The sequence below is a fragment of the Arachis ipaensis genome, chromosome B09 (assembly GCF_000816755.2).
Source record: "Arachis ipaensis cultivar K30076 chromosome B09, Araip1.1, whole genome shotgun sequence".
Lineage (NCBI taxonomy): Eukaryota > Viridiplantae > Streptophyta > Magnoliopsida > Fabales > Fabaceae > Arachis > Arachis ipaensis.
In genome coordinates, this window is record NC_029793.2 from 143,030,883 (window position 1) to 143,043,060 (window position 12,178).

A 12,178-nucleotide genomic window follows, 5' to 3' on the forward strand; every position below is an offset into this window, starting at 1 on the left:
AAATAAATTTTGTATAATTTTTATAATTTATAACTTCAGCATGTATTTAAGGCATATATTAGTTAAATCTTAATATAAGCACTGAATTAATATTTGATGGGTGATATTAGGCTGCGTTTGGTTGATGTCTTGAAATAATAAAGACATAGATATAAATATACATGAGTACATAGACATAAAAGACACTCAATTTTTCATCTTGTTTAGTAACTTAGACACAACAGAATATACAACTCAAAATTTTACTAAAATGTCAATTTTATCCCCATTATTCTTCTCTATCACTATTTTTGTCCAATCCCTTCTTTTAGAGTTATCATCAACATCAATACCACTATAATCTTCAACCAAATACAAAAGCAACAATATGCCAATTTAAATTAAATTTAATAAAATTAATAAAAATTTTAGAGTAAAGTATCGTTTTTATCCCAATGTTTAGGGTAAGTTCTATTTGTATCCCTAACGTTTAAATCGTCCTATTTGTATCATTAACGTTTATAAAAGTGATTCACTGTTATCCTACTATCAATTATACTAACAAATCAGATTATATTTTTCAATTATTCTCACTTGGATGTATTCATTCACAATTAGGTCTCACTTGGATGTGGTCAATTTTAATATTATACCCACTATTTGTGTTTAGATTCAATTATGTCCTTAGAAAAGTGAATTATGTAAATGTTGTAGGAATTAGTTTCAACATTTAATGAGCTATTTTTCGGAGTAGATCATCAATTTTATCTCAGACATTTATATTCTAATTTCAAGAAGAAATTTTTAAAACTCAAACTAAAGTGCTCATGATGTGTAATTGACGGCAGGATAACATTAAATCACTTTTATAAACGTTAGGGATACAAATAGGACGATTTAAACGTTAGGGACACAAATAGAATTTACCCCAAACGTTGGGGACAAAAACGATACTTTACTCAAAATTTTAATTTGTTGCATGTCTGTAAAATAAAATACACATGTAATTTTTTTTAATAAAGGGATAATAGAAGAGGAAAAGATCAGAGACGTTTTTTCTGAAAAGGATGAATGACGTTGGTAGAGAGAGGATGTGGAGGGAAGCGCCGTCGAAGCTTGAAGCCGCCGGTGAATCTGGATGACGATGGATCTGGACTCCTGTAACCCGAACCCTTCGAGAGAGAAGGAGGAGCAGAAGTAGCGGTTCTTGATGGAGGAGCAATGGTAATCGACGGCAAAAAAAAAAAAAATGAACGCAGAACATTCATCTACATAATAAAATTAATTGCAAAACCAGAACATTCATCTACATAATCCCATAACAAAACAAGATTTACAATATATATTCTGAAAAAGTTTAAAAATAAAAATAAAGAAGCACAAGAAGATAGAAATAAAACAATGGCAGTATAATGATACTCACATTAACATTAATCAAATTACAACAATTTAGTATCAAAATTTAACAAACTAAACACCTCTCCTCTCACCATTGTGTTGTCTCTCTTCTGCCTCTTGCCTCTGCGCTTCTGCATCTCACCGTGCCTCCTTCCCTCTTTGTCACGGGTCTCATCGCATCGCCCCTCCCTCACCGTTTCGGACTCGCCGTCAATGTGGGTGCTGCAGGTGCCCATTGTTCTATCTATTTCAACTTTACCTCAAAAGTTTTTTCTTTTTTAGATAATAATATTTGAACACAGATTTAGTTATTTGAGTTTAGTTTGACTGTTAAATTTTGATACTAAATTTGTTGTAATTTGATTAATGTTAATGTGAGTATCATTATACTACCATTGTTTTATTTCTATCTTCTTGTACTTCTTTATTTTTATTTTTAAATTTTTTCAGAATATATATTGTAAATCTTGTTTTGTTATGGGATTATGTAGATGAATGTTCTGGTTTTGCAATTAATTTTATTATGTAGATGAATGTTCTGCGTTCATTTTTTTTGCCGTCGATTGCCATTGCTCCTCCATTAAGAATTGCTGCTTCTGCTCCACCTTCTCTCTCGAAGGGTTCGAGTTACAGGAGTCCAGATCCATCGTCATCCAGATTCACCGGCGGCTTCAAGTTTCGACCATGCAGCATAGAAAAAATAACAAGTGTAGAAAAAATAACAAGTGTAGTAGAGTATGGCTTCTTAAGAATGCAAATCTTCCTAATTAGTCATTATAGCCCTTCCAATTTGGGTTGCCAAATAAATTTCAAAAGTAACATAATTACATATCAACGAGCTAAGATGGCACTCCATTATTATGAAGAAGATGCATGAATGAATGAATGTGTGTGACTCAAAAGAAAGGCAAACATCATTCATAGGCTTTGACCCCATTCAGCTCCAATTGTTGTACTTTTTCAAGTCCCAAAGACATGGGTTGTTTAGAGAGTAGCATGTTCAATGGACATCCTGAAAACCGGAGAGAGATTCCAACTTCCATGAATGTTTGGATGCTTTGTGACCAATAAAATACATGAGGCCCTTCGAAAAGGAACTTATTAGTGACATGCCAATATCCATGGCCACAAGAAAAGTAATCTCCATCCAATTTCCACTTTCTAAGAAATATCTAGAGTGATTTAATTGTGTAATGTCCCAAAACAGTGTTCCTGAAATGATTTTATTGGGAAGCAGCCTAATGTTTAATTTGCACTCAACAATATAGTTGACCAACACAAAATGTCAACAATGTTGTCTTTCGTACTTTTCTAAAAGAAAAAGTATAAGTAGACAATGAGAATACTAAACAATATGAATAATGGATATGTTGGATGTTTAAATCAATAGGTATGCAGATATTATGTTCATTATTTTTAATTGGATGGTTATTTTTTTAGATTTGATTTACTCATGCACAGTTAACAATGACTAAATGTTCAATTCACTATAAGTGTGCGTGCATATGGTTATCCTCATGTTAAGATTTAAGAGGTAATTTGAAAATGAAATATTTTTTTACTTTATTAGATTAATTCTAAAACCCATTATTCACCTTATTTACAAAATTCATTATCTACCTAACAAAATTCTTTTTAGATTCTGCCTCTATCCCTACATCATTATACGTGCTTAGTGACAGCAAACCATCATCATGAAAATTAGTGTATTTGTTAAATTTTTTATTCTAAATTTGGTAGCTATTTATACGGAGTTACTTTTGTATAAAAATAATAATTAAGATGTTGAGATATATTATGTTTTAATATTTAGTTGTCAAACAATCTAATTATTATGAATTTATTGTGAATTTCATACTTAAATTTATCAATTGTAAAGAGATGTGTTGATTCTTGTACTAGATAAAATAAATATAAATAACGAAAGCTAATTTTTAGAACACACAAATAATTTGTATTATTTTATTTGAAATAAAATGAAACGCGTATGCATCTTAAATAAATGATTTAAAGTTTAAACGGCAGAATTTGCATATAAATTCTCGTGATCAACATGAAAGTTTACGGGAAGAAATAGACAACATAGGAGCAGTTTCCAATTCCATGACCATACCTGAAGCCGAGTGAGAGAGGTGTGAATCAGAATAAAAAATGAAAACCTTGATACCATACAAATTAATTAAAAGAAAACAGCATGGGTCAATTTTGTGCATGATTAAGGTCAAACATGAACGGCTGGCGTGTAAACAAGCATATCATTGTGAATTTGTGATTAATTAATTGTAGAGCTAATTTTGGTAACTTAATAGTATGCGTTTATCTATCTTATATTCTAAAGACACGTATTAAGATTATAAATTGAAAATTTTTTTATTAAAAATACAAAAAATAAGAACTATTTTCTGTTGAAAAGTGTGTATATAATAGTGGGTTGTGCACCCACCTAGAACATGCCATTATCAATTCCAAAACTACATGTATATAAATGTTTCTCTCCAATCACTTCATTATTTGTATATAAATGTAACCAACCACAAAGCTACAAACCCCAAAATTAAATTGCCCCAAGTAAATCCTTTTTGTTTTTTTTGGTTTCTTCTTTCAATGGCTGCTCTTGCATCAAGCCTAAGCCTTAGTCCACAATACAGAACAAGAAGCAAAGAATATCAACAACATCATCATGGTTCTATTGTTGAGGAAATCAAAGGGCTTATTAGAGTTCACAAAGATGGATACATAGAACGACCTCAAGTTGTTCCATGTGTCAGTTCTTCAGCTCTGAGTCCGGAACTAAAAGTTACATCAAGAGACATGGTCATTGACAACGTTACAAACACATGGGCACGTTTCTATGTTCCAAATCTCCACCATCACAGTAAGATACCTTTGCTGGTGTATTTTCATGGTGGTGGCTTCTGCATTGGATCAGCAGCATGGAGTTGCTACCATGATTTCCTCGCTAAGCTATCTGCTGAAGTAGGGTGCATGATTATGTCAGTGAACTACCGATTGGCACCGGAGAACCCTCTTCCATCACCATATGATGATGGAATAAAGACACTAATGTGGGTGAAACAACAATTTCTATATCAATACAATGATAGTGAATGGTGGACTAAGAAATGCAACTTTTCAAGTGTGTTCTTAGGAGGTGACAGTGCAGGTGCTAACATAGCTTACAATGTTGCCATAAGGGTATCTGAATCTGAATCTGAATCTGAATCTGAATCTGAATCTGCTTTGAGGCCTTTAAACTTGAAGGGACTTGTTCTGATACAACCTTTCTTCGGTGGAGAAGTGAGAACAGCATCTGAGAAATCCATGGCTGAATCACCTGGCTCTGCCCTTAACTTGGCAGCGTCCGATGCCTACTGGCGTCTGGCGCTGCCATGTGGGGCGGACCGTGATCATCCGTGGTGCAATCCTATTGCAAAAGGGGCAGTAAAGTTGAAGAATTTATTGGTGCCAACGTTGGTGTGCATATCAGAGATGGATATATTAAAGGATAGGAACTTGGAGTTCTGTGATGCTTTGGCCAAAGAGGGTATCACAGTGGAATATTCTGTCTTCAAAGGTGTCGGCCATGCCTTTCAGATTCTCAGCAAATCTCACATCTCAAAATACACAACACATCAAATGATGTCTTGTCTCAAGTCCTTCATCATGCCTCTCTGATTAGTATGAACCCATTGGTTTGTTGTAATACTACTTTATATAAGCATACTATTAGAGTAGTGTAATTTTACATTGAATCCAACTGTTATAACTCTTGACATTGTAGACATAATACAACTATGTTACGTGTACACAAAAAATCAGCAACAAAATCAGTTATAATTTGATGACTGATTTGTTGTGTACAATTATACATAATTATCAGATTATGAAATTTTACATTATAATGTATAAACAGAACAGAGAGAGGCTACTACTTATAACAGAACCATTGGGTCAACCATTGCAGAACATGCACGATGAAAGTTCGAGGTTGAGGTTTTTAAACGGCTTAAAACCTCAGCCCATTGTCTGCATAAACTGCTTGTGTTATCTTGCTCAAATGAGTGTTCCATTGTTTCACAACCTCTGCTCCTTGGATCCCTGCACAGTTGAGGAGACGTTATATTACAAGATCTAAGAATACTGGCCCTGCTTGAATGCAAAATTGGAATTATCCTTAGAGAAATCCAGGTGGCTAATTAGCTCAGTGATGTGCATTACAAATAAAGAAGAGAGAGAGAGAGAGAGAGAGAGAGAGGTAAGGCAATGAGAGAATAGTTTGGAGAGTTATTTAAAGGGAATGAAGAGTGGAGAGAAAGGGTGAAGTGGTGGTTGGGAATGCATGCCTCAACCCCCGTTTGGAGTGATAAAAACATGTTATTTATTTATTTGTCGGATCTGGTGGAAGTTGAGACTTGAGATTTCTCACTCTTGCTTGTCGTGTGAAGTAATGTACTGAATAGCTACAGATGTTTGATGGCAAGTTGGTGATAGACAGAGTTATAGTGTAGTTTAGAAAAAGTGATGGAGCTTCTTTGAAATAAGGGTGACAGCAGATAAGTTAGGATGGGATTCAAGCTCTATTCTAATTTCTAATTTGCCGGTTTAAACCTCTCAATCTGATTTCTATTCACATTCTAAAAATCTTAATTTGACCATGTCCAATTCAACTTGCAAAAACAAATTTATATTCACTCAAACACATTATTTAGAATTTAGTTTTGATGCCCCAACAATGTAAAATATTTTACACATTTTATCATATCAATATTATTTATATATTATTAACAAATTGAATTACTAATTTGGTGACATTAAATATTTGTTCAAAAGAGAGGGATTTTGATTCAAATCTCCTGTTGTTCATTGTATTTATTTAAGATTTTATGAACATGCACGTTATATATTGATTTTAGTTAATCTAACAAATATAATGGCACAATTATTAATTGCTTTTAATTAATCTAACAAATATAGTGTCTTATCTATTATTATTTATAGAATTAGGTGTTTGAAATGTGTTACTTTCAAACTAGCGAGAGAATAAGAGAAAAACAAATCCTCTGCCCATAAAATAATATAAAGAAAAACACTAGAAGTCCAATACTTTTTATCAATGTTGGATAATATTTTAGACCAATACTTTATTTCATATTCTTAAGATCTAGAAATTAAAATTTAGTATAAAAATATTTTTGTTGACTAAACATTAGCCATGTAGCTAATATAAAAGCACACTCCTCTCATCTCTTGTTCAAAATTCCTCCCAGGCAAATTGAAATCAAAATGCAAGAGAAGGGTGTAAAAAGCAATCATAGCGCTTGGTAGTTGAAATGCATAAGCAACTCGTCACCTGGGGGCTAGAGGTACAAGGAACAATTAAGGAACCTATGCAAAATGAAATAAAGAAAAATCTTACATGCGAGCAGTAACATGATTGTACAAGGCGCAAGACTAAGGAACCTATGCCAAATGTAAAAAAAAAAAGTAAAAACATACAGATATCTGAAAATTAACGTATTATGGGAACTAAATCACATCAATTCTTAAGGAGTATCGTGTCACAATAAACGATATAGCTATTAATACAGTTACGTGAGTATTATCATGGTGATGGGAAATATTAGCACCCTCTACCCATCTAATGGTGTCCTCGTCTTCAACACCGGCCGAAACATTTCTGTCTAGCTAGACATCATGACATGATCGATTGCCTGAAGAGCTTGGTTGGAAAAAAATCGCACATCAACATCGGGATCCTCGCTGAGCTCAACCAAACATGGACGGATTGTCTTCTCCACCACCTAAATGGCAATGACGTTCCCAAAATTAAAGTGGAAGACAAACAAAGAAACAGAACAGAGGATGGAAAGCACAAGAAAATACGACACTTACAGACTGATCAACGATGGGGAAGATGGACTCTAATACCTTTGCCACATTGAACTTGATGTTGGGCACTCTGAGAGTGAAAAGGCATCCCCATCAGAAACTATAGCATTACATTTACTCAAACGCTATGACATATAACAAACTTCAAATTATAATTACCTATCTTTTGATGCAGCAATAACAACAGGCAACAACCTTGAACAAGTGATTTCAGCACCCATGACAGGAGCAAGCAGAGAGATTGCTCTAAGAACGGTCATTCGATACAAGTAGTGTGGATTGCTAATCATATCCAAAACCTGTTCACACACATCATACGATATTGTGAAGTTGCACTCGTGTGTGGTTGTTATAAAGCAGATATTTAAATAAAAAGCATTTTCGAATCCTATACATATGGAACCTATAACAAGCCCATGGTATATAATGTTAATATTGACAACCCCAAATCGGTTAACACAGACCACAGCCAAAAGAACACAGGCTAAACAAATAGGTATACTTGTATAGGGACCGATTTCCAACATATAGTAAAGGCACAGACAAAAGAAAAAACTAATTGGGACAAATGCAAACATACTATGCGATGGTATATAATAAATTAAAGTAAAAACTGAACCTGTGGAACTATGTGCTGCATAGCCCATTCAGGACCAAATTCTTCAGCAAGGCGTTTCAAGTTGTTAGCAGCAGCTTCACGAATTGAATGAACCTGCATTAAGCATTCATAGAGTAAGTAGAAATAGTCATCTGTAATAGTGTGGTTCCCAAGATACCCTCACACTAGCAGGGAAGAGGATAGCAGAAACCTTGTCTTGTAACCATTGCATGCAAAGAGCACCAAGCTTGTCATCAAAGAACCCAACCCCCAATTGACTTGCCAATAAGGGTATATATTCAATTATTGCAAGCCGGACCCTCCAATGCCTATCCTCAGCGAGTTCAACAATGGCAGGTAATAAAGATTGAGATAACAGATCAATTCCAATAACCTGTAAGAATAGCTTGATCAGCATAACTTTAAAAAGTCTGCTTTATTTGCTTGATTCATACTTTCTGCAATTATATGGCGGCATGCAGACATAGGGCAAAATGAAAGCATAAACTTCACATGCTAGAATTAATAGCATTATTGGATGAAAAGAAAAAAGGGTTATTCAAAGAATATAAAGCATTCTGCAACCTAAAACAACTTAAGAACATGTAACCAGTTAACAACCTGATTTACTTGATCAAGCTTGCTGATGATGTTTAGGCGCACATCAGGAAATTCATCCTTCAAAAGGGAAAGGAAAATAGGAAGAAGCTGCTCGATTGTTGCCTCCTGCAATGAAGATAAGGTAGAACTAGAATCAGATTAACACTAAAAGATACTACCATCATAAATGGTGAAGGGTATAGAATGAGAAAAAATTAAAAAGAATAAAAATTTTGGATAAATTTTAATTAGATGAAAAAAAGAAGGCAGTATTTATTAGAAATTTAAAAATAAAAAGGCTAAAATCCAATGCCACAAAAATCAGTTGAAGAATTAAACTAGCACAATCCATCAAATTTAACATAAGGTTGCATACCAGCAATAGGCAGAAGTTAGTTACCAGAATAACAAAAAAATATGCCACCCATAAAAGTATATAGATAGCACAATAAAAACAATAGAGAATAAATTTATATTATTGCATTATATGAGAACCAAGTACATAATGGTGAGGAGTGATGAAATTCACGTAGTTTATGAACTTCCCAATCTAGAACGTTACCTTTCCTAATACAGGAGCCATTCCCATTATTACTGAAGCCAAAGCAGAACGTACATGCTGTGAAGAATCTGATGACAGTTCCTGCAAAAGTTGTTCCAAAGTATTTAAACCTGTAAATATAGTTTTAGAATACTGAACTACGAAATCAAAACAAAATAGAGCCTTGGTAACATTATATATGTATTAAGGGTTTCTATTTCAAAGGTACACACACCTTCACACAAGGAAGAATGTGCTGAATCGCAAGATCTGGACTTAAAATCCTGCAAAATTTGGTCACTTTTCCAGCAGCTGCTATGCGTACTTCAGCTTCATTATCTCGAAGCAACCGCACATAGGCAGGCACCAGTTCCGTCCTTTTTACAAAGAAATAGTTTGATAAGATCTTAAGAAAAATAGATATATTTGAAAGGACTTCAGATTTTAGCCTTGTTAAACATAGGAGGAAATCAATATAATTATAGGAATCACATCTTCAACTATCACCATAATAAGCCCAAGTCCCAACTAAAGAACATAGCTCATAATCATAAATCAATATATTCACATACACGCAGCAGGTGTAATATTCAGCTGAAAAATAATACCTTGTAGGTTCGGGGCCTACAGCTTCACAGAGCTCATATAATTGATTTGCAACCATGTAACAATGGCTATGTTTAGGAATTTAAGTGGGAAATTAACACAATCATGAATGAGAGATGAATATTTTAAACTAATAAATAGTCTCGAGTTTCATGTGTGAAATCAGGAGAAGTGTATAATCTCTGGACAGCCAAAATCCATAAAATTCAGTTGGAACAAAAGGATAGAAAACTTGGTATATATAGTACATAGTTTGAAAAATGAAATCTGTATATGGTACATACTATTAAGTAAAGATTTTTTTATTAACATTTTAATCCATGCTTAAGTGTACCTGGGAGAAGTTAACAATAACCGGGAGTATATGCGCAACACAATCTTGAGGCTCCAACAGCTTGCCAAGAGCTGCACAACCCTCCACAGCTAACAATCTAACAGAATCTTGATCTGTTCAAATTTAAAATAGCAACTACATATTAAAATTGAAGAGATGTGTGGGGGGGAAGCGGTGTTTCAATGGGAAAAAGATAATAAGCTATTCACCATAATCGAACACACTGGTAATATACAAAAGAAAGACATTTCCCCATCTAGAAAGAACTATATGTATATATAATTACCATCTTGAGTAAGATCATCAAAAATTGACATGATGTCTGCCTTCAAATGAGCATATTCAACTGTTGCAGCAAATTTTCCAAGATTTGATGCAGCAGACCTCCTAACCATTGGCATGTCATCTTGACATAACTGACTGTATGTCGACCTTAGCTCTGCCTTTGACGGTTCTGGTGCACTTGGATATGCAATATGAAATAATCCACATGCAGATACTCGGGCAGTAAACCATTCACCTGCTGCCAACCTCTGACCAAAATTTATAACATGAATTAGGCAGGATACAAACAACACCTCCTGAATCATAAACAAGCACTAAGGAGGAAATAATTACTGACCTTCACCAATGGGATGAAATGTTCAACCAAATCATTTTCTCTCATTTGAGATCCAATTCTACAAAGTGACTCCACTGCTTTATCCCTGACACAAGTTTCCTCAACAGTGCAAAGTGTCTCAAGAGGTGGGAGCAACACACTAGCATGCTCCACTCCACCAACATAAGGAATGAACACTCCCAACTCTTCTGCCATAGCAAGAAGCACCTCATCATCATCATCATTATTTTCACTCAAGAACGGAATTAACTCCCTTCGCGTTCGCTCCTCGCCAAGTGCACGTGCAATCGTGGAAAGCCTGCGAATAGAGTTCAACCGTAGCTGGATGTCATCATTCTTCAGCTCATCTATAAGCACCGCTATCGGATATAACGGTTCATCAGCCATGGAAATTTCCTTTTATTCCAAAAACCCCTGGCATAATCAACAAATTAATCAAATTGCAATAAGATCATATATATCTACAAACTACCAAAATAAAAAACAGATACTTAGCACTGAATTTTGAAATCGCCTACCAAAGTATCTTGAACTAGAAATACTTTACTTTAATTAAATTAAATTAAGCTACAGGCTACTCAACTGGTGTGCAATTAAAAATGTAAATGAAATAGAAGTAGTGAATCGAAGAGGTAAATACCGTAGCGAAGATGTTTGTAATTGGGGAGGTAAGTAAGCAGGAATTGGGATCTAGTGTTGAGTGAATTAGGGTGCAGTGGAGTGGAGTTGAGAAAATTAAGAATGCATCAATGAGAGACAGTATGCATGGACACCGGAAACCCTAACAGCGATGAAAAGAAGACGATGGAAGAGAGAGAGAGAGAGAGAGAAGTGTTACCAATGTTTTTCAACGTGGTCACACGCACACAACCCCACGGAAATGGCGTTTGCTTCGCATCTCTATGCTTCTCTACAATTTTTTACCCAAACGCACCGTTCCACGCATTTTTCATAAGGTAGTAACTAAAAAAAATGTAGAGAAAATGACAAATAGATCATTGACTTTTTGTCCCGCAGATATTTTTATTCTTGATCATTGAAAAATTTAAGTCTTTGACCTTCACAAAATTTAGACGGATCAGTTCCTGATGGAGGCATTTAGACGGAGTGACTGATCCGTCCAAATTTTGTGAAGGTCGGGGACTTAAAAGTATTTTTTAATGGTCAGGAACAAAAATGTCTACAGGACAAAAAGATCAAGAACCTATTTGTTCTTTTCTCAAAATGTTAATTTTCAAAAGAATAAGTATAGGGAGTTAATTGCCTAAGCATACAATATGTACAATGGAGGTTTAAAAAATATTAGAGATATAACCACTAGTGTTACATTGTCCTGTCAGGTTACGCTTTTGGGATGAGTGATTTCATGATATGGTATTAGAGTTTTAGATTTAAGCTTTTGGAATAAGTGGTTTTATGACATGAGAGTATGGTTATTCTAGATAGTATGGGTAATGTTCATTTTATTTATAGACCAAAGATTTAGCCCATTATACACATTGTACGCTTAGGCTATTGGTTCCCTAGCAGTACTCTTTTCAAAATGTAAAAACTGAACATTCATATCTACTAGGTAAAATTATCTAATAATTTTTTAAATATTAAATTTAT

At 34.4% G+C, this 12,178-nt stretch overlaps 2 protein-coding genes across 4 annotated transcripts; one reads left to right on the forward strand and one right to left on the reverse strand.

Annotated features, from left to right (window-relative positions):
- LOC107616561 (probable carboxylesterase 17) lies at positions 3,842-5,315 on the forward strand. 2 transcript variants are annotated; one of them, XM_016318511.2, is made up of 2 exons: positions 3,842-4,582; positions 4,613-5,315. In XM_016318511.2, exons 1-2 carry the CDS (start codon positions 3,853-3,855, stop codon positions 5,050-5,052), a joined length of 1,170 nt encoding a protein of 389 aa, XP_016173997.2. In that variant the 5' UTR covers positions 3,842-3,852; the 3' UTR covers positions 5,053-5,315. The 2 variants fall into 2 exon arrangements, with proteins under 2 accessions (XP_016173997.2, XP_020966690.1); XM_021111031.1 differs by having other exon boundaries at positions 3,843-5,315.
- LOC107616559 (serine/threonine-protein phosphatase 2A 65 kDa regulatory subunit A beta isoform) lies at positions 6,754-11,516 on the reverse strand. 2 transcript variants are annotated; one of them, XM_016318509.2, is made up of 13 exons: positions 11,406-11,516; positions 10,568-10,981; positions 10,232-10,478; positions 9,942-10,058; positions 9,614-9,674; positions 9,241-9,382; positions 9,027-9,107; positions 8,486-8,590; positions 8,076-8,258; positions 7,886-7,978; positions 7,426-7,565; positions 7,270-7,336; positions 6,754-7,178 (listed from the first exon to the last, which is right to left on the reverse strand). In XM_016318509.2, exons 2-13 carry the CDS (start codon positions 10,952-10,954, stop codon positions 7,059-7,061), a joined length of 1,743 nt encoding a protein of 580 aa, XP_016173995.1. In that variant the 5' UTR covers positions 10,955-10,981; positions 11,406-11,516; the 3' UTR covers positions 6,754-7,058. The 2 variants fall into 2 exon arrangements, with proteins under 2 accessions (XP_016173995.1, XP_016173994.1); XM_016318508.2 differs by lacking the exon at positions 11,406-11,516 and adding an exon at positions 11,208-11,399.

Coding starts and splice junctions, on each gene's coding strand:
- LOC107616561 (XM_021111031.1), top strand. CDS start 3,853: ATGTATATAAATGTTTCTCTCCAATCACTTCATTATTTGTATATAAAT.
- LOC107616559 (XM_016318509.2), bottom strand. CDS start 10,954: ATGGCTGATGAACCGTTATATCCGATAGCGGTGCTTATAGATGAGCTG. Junction 9,383..9,613: donor GTAGGCCCCGAACCTACAAG/GTATTATTTTTC, acceptor CTTTGTAAAAAG/GACGGAACTGGTGCCTGCCT. Junction 8,591..9,026: donor TGGCTCCTGTATTAGGAAAG/GTAACGTTCTAG, acceptor TCTTCATTGCAG/GAGGCAACAATCGAGCAGCT.